General features: G+C 39.2%; 1 protein-coding gene across 5 annotated transcripts in view; it reads left to right on the top strand.

Annotated features, from left to right (window-relative positions):
• The window catches only part of LOC127934875 (cell adhesion molecule 3-like), a 58,648-nt gene that overhangs the window by 24,739 nt on the left and 20,092 nt on the right, over window positions 1-13,817 (top strand). For all 5 annotated transcript variants that reach the window (XM_052532425.1, XM_052532408.1, XM_052532418.1 and 2 more), the window contains exon 3: window positions 11,196-11,345. In XM_052532425.1, coding sequence (XP_052388385.1) covers window positions 11,196-11,345 — 150 coding nt within the window. The remainder of the gene's footprint in view (window positions 1-11,195; window positions 11,346-13,817) is intronic.

Here is a 13,817-nt window from a genome sequence, read left to right as displayed (position 1 = left end):
GTGTCCGTTTGCTTGATAAAGAGATCTCATATCTCCTCCTCCTTGTAATTGTCCTCTTATTTCTCAAGTGCTTTATTGGCTGCAATTCACTCGATACCTGCCAAAGCACTAAGTGCTTTTTTTCATTGGCTGCATCTCAAAAGCTGGTGAGCTGCCTTAACAGAATCATGGGTGTAGACTGCACTTTTGGGCATCGTCAATTGGGTGTGGCTGAATGTTTGTCGTTAACTTAGTGAGCTACCTACCTAGATAGCACTTTTGGGAATCATTGCTGTGTTTGAACGTTTAAATTGATATGAAAGCATAGTTTGCTGCCTACCTAGACAGCATTTCCTGTCAATATAAGAATGTTCAAATGTATTGTAGACAGTGTTTTGGTCTATAAAAATTTTGGACCTTCAGTTATGTGAATGGAACCTAGTGAGCCATCTACCCAGACAACATTTCTGGGCATTGTATGTATAAACTTTTATTTAGGCAGCATTTTGTGCATGCATGTTTGAATGTTTTAATTGAGCCGTCTGTCTAGAGACCAGTTGTAGGCATTGTAAAATTAAAACAAAAGAAATAAACTAAATCTATCTAAATATAGACAGCCCTTTTGGGCAGCATAGGTAAGCCCATTTTCGGGCATTATATGCATGTATGAATTTAGACAGTATTATTGAATCTGAACATTCAAATATTTAATAAAACATAATGAGCTGTCTATCTAGACAGCATTATTGGCATTGTTATGCATAATCAAATGTTCAAAACAAACCTGTCGAGCTGTCTGTATAGAGTTTTTGTGCATCAAATGCATGTTTAAATGTAGGCTGCACTTTTGGGTATCACAGTTGTGTTCAAACACCTGAAACAAATCTAGTGAGTTTCTTCCTATAGACAGCATTTTTGGCCATCTTAGGCAAGTTGAAAATGTTAAATAGAACACTGTGTGATTTGAAACAAACCAAGTTAGCTTGACAGCATTTTCCAGCATCATAAGCTGGTTATCATGTTTGAATTGACTGTTCAAAGTTAACTTATAGAGCTACCAATTTAGACAGCATATTTGAGTATACTTCATGCTGTCTGGATAGGCAGTGTAGATGTGTATAGACAGATTGACTGACACTTTTTTTTGTAAAGCCGAGGTCTCGCTTTATTCACCATACATCACGTTCTCTTATTTCCTTCTTCCGCCCATCATCCCCCAGACCTCCTACGTCATTTCTTGAAGACAGCCACAAGATAGATAACAAGTAAACATCGATATAATCTACTTCCCCCTTCTAAATGATAAGATACCTGGATAGGTTTAACATGAATAAAAAAATGAAAACTAAATAAACAACAACAACAACAACAAAAAAAGATTTGAACAACTATATATATATGCTAGCAATATATAGTTAGCCCTTTAGCTTTACCTGTTATGAAAGTGAACATGAACAGTGGAACTGGCAAACAGTGCACAACCCACATACCAGAACAGGATGCAACATTCTTCCAACCCCCCTTAACGGCCACAAGGAACAGGACTGCTGCAATAAGAGAGTTATGAACAGTCTGAGCTTATGTAGTGTAGTCTTTGTATAGGGAGTTGGGCTTTGATACTCTCCCTGAGCGGGTGACAACCACAGGTGGTTCCTGTACCTGTTCTGTCTGTGGCTGGTCGACATTAGGCAGGGGTTCTGGTAGGGGTTCATTGTTGGTGTTAAGTGGGACCTCTGTTATTGTATGTGGGGTCTACTGTTCATGTGTATGTAGGAGGTGGCGCCTGTTTCTCACATATGTGGCATCTCTGGCCTGGACCTGGTAGCTGTTTGGCTGTGGTGCTTTTCCTATTACTGTTCCCAGTCTGTCATATCCCCTTTCTGTCTGTAATCTCACTGTCTGCCCTGCTTGCAATGAGGCCAAGGGTCTGGCTGACCTGTCATAGTGTGTCTTTCCCCCTTTTCTGATATGTGTTAGAGCTGCCTGGACCTGCGTTTCTACCTTTGGCACATACATGGATTTGGTCATGGGAATAAGGGTCTTGGTGCGTCGAGAAAGCAGGCGCTGGGCTGGTGAGGGCAGCCTGTCCCTTGGTATGTTGCGTAGATTGAGCAGTGCCGCATATACATCTGTTCCATCATGTGTGCATTTTTCTAGAAGGTGTTTGGCTGAGCGTACCACTCTCTCAGCACGCCCATTTGATTGAGGGTAATGGGGGCTGCTGGTGACATGACAGAAGTCCCACGTGCATGCAAATTCTTAGAACTCCCTGCTTGTGAAATATGCTGCGTTGTCAGTCATTAGCTGCTGAGGAGCTCCATGGGTGGCAAAGTGGGGCTTTAGTCTGGTTATAATGGTCGCACTGGTCATGTTTGGGAGCTGGTCTATTTCAAACCAGCCGGAGTATGAGTCAACGTGTACCAGATGTTCTTTCCCACCCCACTCAAAAACGTCTGCTGCCTATGGTAAGTCTGGTATATCATGAAGTTGAAGGGGCTCCTTCGTTTGGTGTGGTCTGAGGGCATTACAAGGAGCGCACCTGGAGATTTCATGTTCAATGTCCTGGTATATGCTGGGCCAAAACATGGTTTCTCTGGCCCTGCGCTTTGTTGCTTCTAGGTCTGGGTGCCCTTGATGCAGCTGTCTGACATAATAGTGTTGCAGTGAGTGGGGAATGACAAAACGCTGACCACGGAGCAGTAGGCCATTATCAACTGTGAGTTCATCCCTTATGGCATAGAATTGCCTGAGGTCATGTGGCACCTTCTTTGATGAGTCCGGCCAGCCCGCTGTAATGAATTTCGATAAATAGTTTGTCATGCCCAAAAACCTTTGAACATCATGTTTGTCTGCTGGGGTTGGCATAGAACGGACTGCATCTGTCTTTGTAGGGTCAGGTTTTATGCCCTGGTCAGTTAGAAGGTGACCCACATATGACACCTCAGATACCTGGAAACGGCACTTGTCAGGGTTGAGCTTAAGATTTATGACGCGTATTCTGTCCATGACTTGCCCGAGGTGCAGATCATGCTCTTCTGTTGTGCTGCCCCAAACAAAGATGTCATCAACAACAATGGCGCATGGCTGTCCTTCAAAGAGCTGCTCCATGCACCTTTGGAAGACTTCACTTCCTGTGGAGATTCCATAGGGCATCCGGAGGAAGGCATATCGGCCCACCGGGGTCATGAAGGTGGTCAGCTTTGATGACTCCTCACTGAGTGGCACCTGCAAGAAACCACACTTCGCATCAAGGATGCTGAACACCTTGGCTCCTGGCATGTCAACGATCACCTGTTCTACTGTTTTCACGGGATGATGTGGTCTGAGGAGGGCTTTGTTGAGGTGTACAGTGTCAATACACAGTCTCACAGCACCATCTTTTTCACGTGCAGCCACCATAGAAGAGACCCACTTGGTGGGCTCCTGAACTGGCTTAATGACTCCCAGTTTAGTCATTCTGTTGAGTTCATTGACTATTTTGTCTTTCATTGCCAATGGCACTCATCTGGGAGCACATATTGTAGGGTGCACAGAGGGGTCTAGGCGCATGGCAGTTTGCCTATAGTGCTGCAGTCAAAAAGGTCTTTATACACTGTGAGCTCAGGGGCCCCCTGCTGGAGAGCGTGCACATTCGGGCCAAGTTGCACAAAGCCTAGTTCGATGCTTTCTCTAAGACCCAATAGAGGTTTTACATCACTGTCAATGACATGGAACTGTAGTGTGCCACGTGTGAATCAGTGACACCTAAAGTTCTCATGGTCTGACCACCATAAGCCACAAGGTTGACAACATGGCTGTGATCGATATGAGCGCCTGGGTCGATGTGCTGGAGAACACCTCTGGACAGTACATTGCACCGAGCTCCAGTGTCAATCTTCACCTTAAGTTGCTTCCCTGTGTTGGAAGTGGACAGGATGGTAAATATCTCTCCTCTATCAGCTGGCACCTCTACACTTTCACAGTAAAACAAGCCATATGCAATCTGTGCATCAAGCTCACTTATTCTGTGTGTCTGTCTTCCCCTGTGTATGGTGTGGGGTGCTCTGTCTGGCTGAGATGGACCTTGTCCTGGTCTTTTGTAGGTGTGTGTTTTGCTTGTTCTGCACCATTTAGAGAAGTGGTTCCATTTTCCACATGCATTGCAGCGCTTGTTGAAGGCTGGACAGCAGCTGCGGTCGGGTGAATGATGGCCACCAAAATTCAAACATGTAGAAAATTGCACTGCACAAACTTCGCTGTCCTTCTTTGGTTCTTTTTTTTATTTCTTTGTTGCCTTTTTCAGACTGCTTGTGTAGCATGCATATTTCGACATCTGAGTTTAAAGTTAGATTTTTTTCTTTCAGCAGCTTTGTGCGGATATTGTCATTGTGAATGCCACATACTAATCGATCTCTTATCAGTTCGTCATGCAGAGTGCCAAATTCGCATTTTCTGGCTAGTGTTTTTAACGTGACAACGTACGACTGGATTGTTTCATGTGGCTTCTGTTTTGTTGTGTTGAATGCATGTCTGTCCATAATTACGTTCTTTACAGGCAGACAGATTTCCTCAAACTTCTTTACCAGTACCTCTGAATCCCCTGGATCCTCCTCCTCCTCGAAAGTGAAAGTGTCATATTTATCTTGGGCATCGGGACCAGCGAGGTTCAGGAATGTGTACCCTTGCACTTTTTTGTCGCTGCAGAAAAACCGGCGTTGCTGTAAATGTGGCACTCGCGCTTGAATTTCGTCCAGTTGTCCGCAATATTTTCGTCAAAGAGAGGGTCAATTTTACGAAATCCTTGTGCCATCGTCACTACAAGCACACTTCTGACACCATGTAGATGTTTATAGACAGATTAACTGACATTTTCTTTGTAAAGATGAGGTCACGCTTTATTCATCATACATCACGTTCTCTTATTTCCATCTTCCGCCCATCATCCCTCAGACCTCCTACGTAATCTCTTGAAGACAGCCACAAGATAGATAACAAGTAAACATCGATAGAATCTACAGACAGCACACTAGGTTTCGAGAGCTAGCCATTCTGTCTCTCTTTCTCTGGGTCATTCTGTCCCTTTCTTGCCCCCTGCTCTGTCTCTCTCTCTGGGGGTTGATATGGTGAACTAACAATGTTTGACAGGCAGAGCAAAGAGGGCAGCATTACCAACAACAACTGTGAAAAAGAGCGGGAAAGAGAAAGAAAAGATAAGATTAATAAATCCTTCAAAAATGATGTTGGGTTTGCAGTCGTTTAATGAAGTCTTAGTGTGCTGTAGAATGATGGATGGTTTGTATGCTATAACAGCCTGTGTTAATGTAAATATTTACATTGGACTATATTTTATACTAGCATCTTAATGAGCGCTTGATCCTGCAACTCAAGCAAGCCAAACATTGTGTGTGTGTGTGTGTGTGTGTGTTGATGTTGTTGAAACAATAATATTGTTAAGGTATCATTAATATAAAATGTATCAACGTAAAATGTGGTCAGCAGACTGAAATGGAAAAATAGGAGAGAAGGATGAAAAAAGAGGGCGGATGACATAAGGTTAAGGGCGTACACACCCAGGGGGCAGTTATGGGGCATAAAAATGTGTGTGTGAGTGGTTGGGTTGGGGCAATAATAGGGCAACAGCTGGCGCTGAGTTGGGGGTTGGAGAGGGTCATGTCAACAAACCCTCCCACTGACCTACTAATGTAGTGCAAACAGCTGAACACAAGTGTTGACTTGAGTATGTGAACTACAATTGAAACTATATTTGATTAGATTTTTAACAGATTTTTAAAAATAAGTTTATGCTCACCAAGACTGCATTTATTTGAAGTAAAAACTGTAATAGTGTGAAATATTATTACAATTAAACAAGAATTGTTTTCTGTTTGAGTGTGTTTTAAAATGTTATTTATTCCTGTGATAGCAAATTTGAATTTTCAGCAGTCATTATTTATATATTTATAGAGCCGTATATCTTCAGTGTCACATGATACTATATAATTTTTTTTTTAATCTAAATTTTCATCAGTAATGTTTATACCAGGTAAAAGCAAAAGTGTAATTCACACACAGCAAAAAAACAGCCTTTTGTCTTTTTTTCCAGTAAAAATATCTGAATCTCTTTAAAACAAGAAACATTCAGTTGAGAAAACTCTCTTAACTTTTATTTATTTATTTATTTTTTAATAAAAAATGCTTATTAAAATTATTTTCCAATGCAAAATGTATTCCAAATAAAAAACATTTTCCTTTATGCATTTATATAAAGTTGAATCTAAAATCTTTGTGATGAAAAAGTGAATGATATTTTGATACTGATGATACAACATGGCTGTAGCAGAGTACTCTGGGCTCTATGAGTGTACGTTTACCCTTTATCTCTTACAGATCTCTGTCAGACTGGGGAGGTAGAGATAATGGCAGTTTATATTTATAGATCTTTGTAGGAGCACAGCGGGTATGGACGATCTCTGTTAAAGCCGATCTCCATTAAGCTCCATAAACCAATATTTGGTCCCACACACACACACTGCCAGACTATAATTAAGCAAATATGTTCCTGCAGTTAGAACATCATACCAAGTCTTCATCAAATGTTATTAATGTGCACAGTCTCACCGATCAATAATGCAACAGGGACTTCATCTATTCCAGCTGTTACACACACACACAAACAGCTGGACATCAGAGAGGAACCAACAGGATATTTAGTGCCAATCAAACGTTAATCAGGCTGAAAAATAGACATCTACATATGCAGCGGAGAAAACAGGGAGACCGTAACAGAGGCAGAGAGACTGAGGAGAGGGCGTAGAGGTGAGAGAATACCAGAGGGAAAATATGGAGAGACAGAGAGAGAGACAGATGGAAGGAGGAGGAAAAAGAAAGAAGTGAAGCACAGATGGAGAGAGATGAGAAAGGAGGAAGAGGGAAATGGAAAGATGAAGGGGTTATTTTTCACTGTCTGTTTTTGGACAGTATTTATTACACTTCAACCTGTATTATCTCTCACATGCAAACACTCATCTTCTCCCTCTCTCTCTCTCTCTCTTGTTTATTTCTCTCTGTCTCTCATTGTGGCTTTCTTCGTCAGTCTTTCGCTGTATTCATCTGTTTATCTGTAATCTTTCGCTTTTGTCTTTTTTCAGCAGCCGTCCTCTCTGCTCTCTGTCGTCTGTGTGAGGAGGGTGCGAATGATGTTGCTTTAAATATAAGCTGTGTGCTTTCTACAGCCTCACACATTTGTGTGTGTGAGCGAGAGACACTTAGAGAAACAGAGAGAGAGAGTGAAATGCGATGGAGAATGACACTGTCTGGGTGTTTTTAACTCAACCGTGTGTGTTTGTGTGTGTGTGTGTGTGTGTGTGTGTGTAAATACTCTAAGACAGTGCTTCTCATCTGCTGGGTTGTGACCCAAAATTGGAACGCAGGGCTGCAGTCGGCAGGACAAACAATGCTAAATGTGAATAATAAATTTTAACTAAACACATGATCATGCAGAGTTAAATAAATAAGGCTTATCAGCTCAGGAAGCAGAAAGCACTTTCCATGTCTTTTGTTGTTTACATCAAAAGCAGTTTGTCCGGTCAAACCCATTTTACAGTATTTTGTTGAAGATTAAACAAGATAAATGTAAAACCTAGGCTGCATTAAATACAGGGTTCACTTGCATTGAGGATAAACATGGTTCGAGCTGAAATGCAGAAATGTATTTTAAAAAAGAGAAATAAATGATTAAATCTAATCAAATTTAATTCAAAATTAATCATTTTGAATTTGCAGATGAGTTCAATTCAAAATATCTTTTGAACTGAATTGAAAACCTTTGAATCGTAAATCTAATCAACCCAAACTATTCACACTGCTAGTTTGTGCACTGAATGATAATAAAGTTGAATAAAATAAAAGAATAAAAAAACAATTGGGCGGGCTTGATTTTGTCCTTCAGGGATTGATTGGATCATAGTCATGTACTAACTGCTGCAATCTCATGTGAGTGACAGGTTGCTGGATTGTTGTCCCGCCCTCGTGCTGGTGTTATCAGAGAAAAAGTGCTGTTGCGAGGGAGAAGAGACAGTAATGTTTTTGATTAAAGATTGAGAGGACACATGATTTTTATTATGCACATGGAAAAATAATTTATTATAAACACTGCAATATTCTATTAAAAAATAATTTTCATTGTAAAGAGATTTTCTTAACTTTTGTAGCACACTCACCCTCATACTGCTCATAACCTATATGACCTTTGTGACCCGTCTGTGTTGATCATTAATTTTTTTAATTTTATTAATATAAATATTTATTGAATAAATGTACATGTATTAAATTCTAAATTAAATTCTAAATTAAATCTATTGAATGAAATAAATAATTTATTAAAGATCTTTTGTGTTCCAGGCACAACATGAAGGTTAGAAAATAATGACAGAATTTTTGTGTATAGTTGAACTATCCCATGAATTTTGCTGTGTATGTTATCAAGGTACTGTTTGAATTCCAAATAAAGTGGCAGTGACGTAAATTTGTGTACTGTGTTCCAATCATGCACAAACGAGACGGTAACACCCCGCACCCTTCAGACTACTCACTTTAAGTGCTCTGCCCTTTAGAGTGAGTAGGACATAGTGGTGTTCACTTTAAAATTAAATTCACCCATATTCTCTCTCTCTCTCCATCCCCACTTCACTCAGTGATTAGAGTTTAGTCTGTGTCCTGACATAACCAGTTAAATGGATCAGATGCCATTTTGAGAGTCTCAGTAAGTGCCCCCTGCAGCAGTTGTCCACTGCACAGAGAGCGTGTATGTGACCCACTAATCACTTAATAACTGCTAACACTGCTCTAATTGGTTGCCGATAAGTAGCCCGCACCGTGTGTGCTAAAGCTAAAGGCTAATTTTAGCCTATTATCTTTTGGCATAGGTTCATTGGGTTTAGAAAGCTAACTCTAATTCTAATTCTGTCGGTTTGGACATTCACACACACACACACACACACACACACACACACATAGCCAGATGTTCTGTGATGTAGATGCTGAGGCTTAGTCTTTTCTCATCCCTTCTGCTCAGTCTCTATTTTTAAAAGCAGCCTTTTAAGCTAATCAGGCTGAGTTCCACCCAGCTTCACGCTCACCCGGCGCACCTGCGTTTGTCCCACATATTTGCCTGTGGAAAGCCGACATTTGGCCTGCAATTGAGTAGGTTAATCCCCAGTGTTAGCAAAACATCAGGCTAAAATTAAGCCAGCATTTAGCATGAATCAATACAAGATTGAGATCTACAAAAAACGAGTATCATTAGGCTAGTGTAATATCAATGCCTGGGCAAGTTTAACTCAGCATTGAGCCAAGGTTAGCCTTGCAATTAGCAATATTTGCCCTGTCAATCAGCAAGCATATGCCCAACATTCAGCCAAGTTTTGCCCCAAGTTTAATCTCTTTGAGTCCAGAGCTTGGCCGCTGCCAGGCCAGCATTTGCCTAGCATTCACTAAACATTAGCTCTCCATTCAAGCTGCCATTAGCCTAACAATCAGACAGCGCTTCGCCCAGAGTTCATCCAGCACCAGTCAGCATTAAAAAGGTCATCGATTATAACCTAAGTGGTAATTATTGGGTAAAGTGGAGCATGGGCTGCCGAGGGCAGAATTATCATGCAGCAAGACTCACATTGGCATTGCATCTGGCTTTTATACACACTCTCACACAGACACATTTCCAATTTAATGAGAAAGGTTGTCATCTTATAAATGCCTGAAGGGCTTTACATGTGTTGGATCAAACCCCAATCCCATAAACACCAAGCAACCAATAATATTAATAAAAAATAAGCGTTTTTTCAGAAAATGTACTGTGCAAAACTCCTTATAATGCTAGAATATTCTTTGTTGTTTCTAGGGTGTTCTGGATGGTTGTCTGGGTGTTTCCGTGCAGTTGCTATTGTGTTCTTGGTGGTTGCTAGGGTGTGGCTATACAGTTGATAGAGTGTTTTGTCTGTTTGCTAGACTGTTTCTGTGAAGTTGTTAGGCTGTTGCTGTGCAATTGCTATGATGTTCTTGGTGGTTGCAAGGGTGTTGCTATGCAATTGCTACAGTGTTTTGGAAAATTGCCAGGGTGTTGCTATGCAGTTGTTAGAAAGGTGTTGCTATGATGTTGCTAGGGTTTTCTGGTTGCTTCCAGTGTGATGCAATGCAGATGCTAGGATGCTCTGAGTGGTTGCCAGGGTGTTGCTATCCAGTTTTTGTGGTGTTCTGGTGGTTGTCAGGCTGTTGTTATGTCGGTGCTAGTGTGTTCTTGCATCAAAAAATACTTGATAGATACAACAAAATTTCATTATACATTTTTACATTTATTTATTTAGTAGAATATCTTTATTTTCCCATGAAAATGGTCAATTGTAAATGGCAATTTACACTGACTTCAACAAACTGACATTTCATGACCTGTCTTTTACCAGGGTGCTTGGATTTTCTGCGTCCTTCAAGAGGACTCTCACTCTAGTCTCTATGATATTCTGATCCTATGATTTGAGCAGGATTGGGTCATATGATGCAATTTCAAGTTTTCCTTTCTCTTTGGAGTGTTACAAGCTGTTCGTGGATAGATAAGATAAAGTCACAAACCCAAAGAGATATTCTTTATAAAAGATGAGCTTCGTAAAAATGTACTTATTTCAGAAAGGCGGAGTATAGAGAAGAAACATTAATATACAGTATGTGGAAAATGATGTGTTTTTTTATTTATTATTCATGTTTTTATCAAAAATGGTACAGGATAGGTTTCATGTTGAAATTCAATACTTAGGGCTTATTTTAATCCATATATAATCCAAATATAAGCACGTGTGAGATAGGAGCTTTAGCAAGCACCACTACATACATATTTTCTATTATGATCTGCTATATTTCTTTAGAATCTTGGAGATGTCAGTCAACGTTTTAATTATCATTCCTGTTCAGTTTCTTTCCTCTCTTTGGTTTCCATCTCTGGCGACTCTCTCGGCATGAGGTGCAGGCAATGTTAACGATGCCATTTTTATATTTTTCTTCAAGAAATACACAGCTCTGCTCTCAAAGATCCTGATGATGGGGATGAAGCATCTAATTTTCACCTAAGTCTCGCTCTCATTTTCTCCCTGTCTCCTCCTCTATCTGTCTCTAACTATAGCTCATTTCATGATGTCATCTTGTCTTCTCAACTCTAATATCTTCTCATTTATCTCTGTTCTGTTGCCCAGATGATGACCCCTTCCAGCCAGTGACCCAAGATGAGACGGTGTCAGTGGGCGGGGTGGTGACCCTGACCTGCAGTGTGAAGGAAAACGATAACTCGTCTCTCCAGTGGTCCAACACTGCTCAACAGACCCTGTACTTTGGAGAAAAGAGAGGTGAGTTTCGCCTTTTTTTTAAGATAAAGGATGATTCCGTCATCATTTATTCTTCCTCATGTTTTTCCAAACATTGCATCCATTTCTTTCTTCTATTGCACAATGTCTGTTTTTTCCATGTAATTAAAATGAATGAGAACTGAAGATGGGCTAGCTACAAATATTTAAAAAAGCACCAAAAAGTATTTATTTGTGGAATATCTTTCCATCTACATTACATTTTAAATCATTTGAGTATTTTTACATTTAATTATTCAGTAGAATATCTTTTTCCAGCAGTAGGTGTCAAATTACAGATAAAACTGGTTGAAAGCAAAGCGGCAATGCACATTGATTTTAACAAACGGACATTTCATCACCTCTCTTTTACTCAATCGCTTTTAAGACTGTGGTACATGATTGCAATTACTTACCATTTTGGTCTGAACAGGAAATTGATTTTTGCTGGACCATTCCTCAAAAAATTCTACAGCGCTTTCAATCCGTCAATACCACACACAAAGACAGCACATGAGACACATTCCTAAAACATTAATAACACCCTAAAACCAAACAGGTGGCTCTGTGATAACTGTGGAGAGTATAAGACAGAGAGAGAACAGAAGGGCGACCTGATTAAAGAGGAAAACAAAAGAAGGCGACAAGAGAGCACCATGGAAAATCTGAAATAAAAGCGGCCTATTGAACAAGAACGAAGGAGGGAGTGTTAAAAGAAAGAGGAGAGAAATACAGCCAGTCTCACATATAAACACCCATAAAACTATATATAAATTTACCTTTTGAAATTACGTTTTCATTTGGATGAATACAACTGTGCAAGATAAGAGTTTCTAATGAAGTGTTTTCCTTAAGTATAAATCCCACTAAAACAATTTAGGGGAAGAAACAAACTCACAAATCTCATTAACTTACACAATTTTGCTTCCTACTTAAATGTATCTTGTTTAAAGGATGCTGAGATATCTTGAAAACAAATCAAAACTACTGTTTAAGAAAATTATTTTTCGCAGTGTAGAAAAGAGAGAGCACAGTAAAAGGAGAACAGAAGACGCACACATACGCACTAGTGAGAAGAGATGAACAGATTAGTGTGGAGGAACGATGGATGGGTGGATGGGCAAAGAGAGATAAAGGGGGGAATGACAAAGGAGGAGTGTGTGCATGAAAGAGCAGGACGGAGGACAGAGGAACAGCAGCTGATGAAGACAAATTAAGTGCCCTTCACTTACTGATAATGCATGAAGTGCGCACACATACACATTTACTGTGAATCTGTGTAATCCTTTTGTACAAGGGTGAAGTGTGTCATTTCTGCACCATTAGCAAAAATAATAACATTCCAAACTTTTTTCCTGATCACTTCCGGTCTGTTTGGTCAGACAAGTCAGTGGTAGGGGGAGAGGCTCAATCTACAGGGCACTTGATTGGACAAAAAAAAAATCTGTATTTATGTTGTATATTTATATATATGTATATTGTTAACTAAACTGAAACTTAATTATTTAAAACAAGGCTGAAACAAAGTAAAATATGAATGTTAGATGAAAACCGTAAACTTGAATAGGTATATAAGTATATATAAAAGTAGAACTGAATATAAATATTTTTATAGCTACGAAACAAAAACTTTTAATTAATAAAACTTAAACTAAAATTAAAATGAAAACTGAAAATAGATGAAAATGAAAGGTAAATCAAAATATTATTAAATATTATCATAACAATATTATCATAACATATGAAGAAACAAAAGAAAGGCTTTAAATTTGTGAATCTGTTAGAGGTGACATTTAGGAGTATATTAGCATATAGATGACCTTTAAGCTTATAGACTTGCTTTACTTTTTAAATGTTAGTTTATTCTTTAATGGAAATTGGGATTTATATACATACTATAGAGACATACTTTAACTTTTTTAGTACGTCTAAAGACGTCATTCAAAAACAATCATGATTATGACTTCTCAACCGTGAGCACATTATTAGATTAGATTAGATTAGATTTGATTTAACTTTATTGTCATTGCACATGTAAGGTACAAGGCAACGAAATGCAGTTAGCATCTAACCAGAAGTGCAATTAGCGGTAAGTACAGAATCAAGATCTACAATATGTTACAAATGTACAATAAATATACAAATAAGGCAGTATTATGGACATAATTTACGGATTTTAAATACTATCAGCATGATATACAGATAGGTGTACTATGAACAGACTATACAGATGGATTTTGGAAAAGTGTATGTATACTATAGGGAGAAACTATAAAAATATGAACAACATTTACACTAGTGCAATGGACAGTGAAGTGCATAGAAAATATTTCAGTGTGCAAATGGATTACTCAGTGTTTCTTGATGAACAGACAGTAGTGCAAGTAATAACAAGTTTACTGTTATTTGCTTGTTTGTAAATAAATAAATAAATCAGGTTTCAGAGGGCAGAGTTCAGTAAGGAGACAGCTGTAG

The sequence above is a fragment of the Carassius gibelio genome, chromosome A2, assembly GCF_023724105.1.
Source record: "Carassius gibelio isolate Cgi1373 ecotype wild population from Czech Republic chromosome A2, carGib1.2-hapl.c, whole genome shotgun sequence".
Taxonomy (NCBI): Eukaryota; Metazoa; Chordata; class Actinopteri; order Cypriniformes; family Cyprinidae; genus Carassius; species Carassius gibelio.
This window is presented reverse-complemented; position numbering and strand designations above follow the sequence as displayed.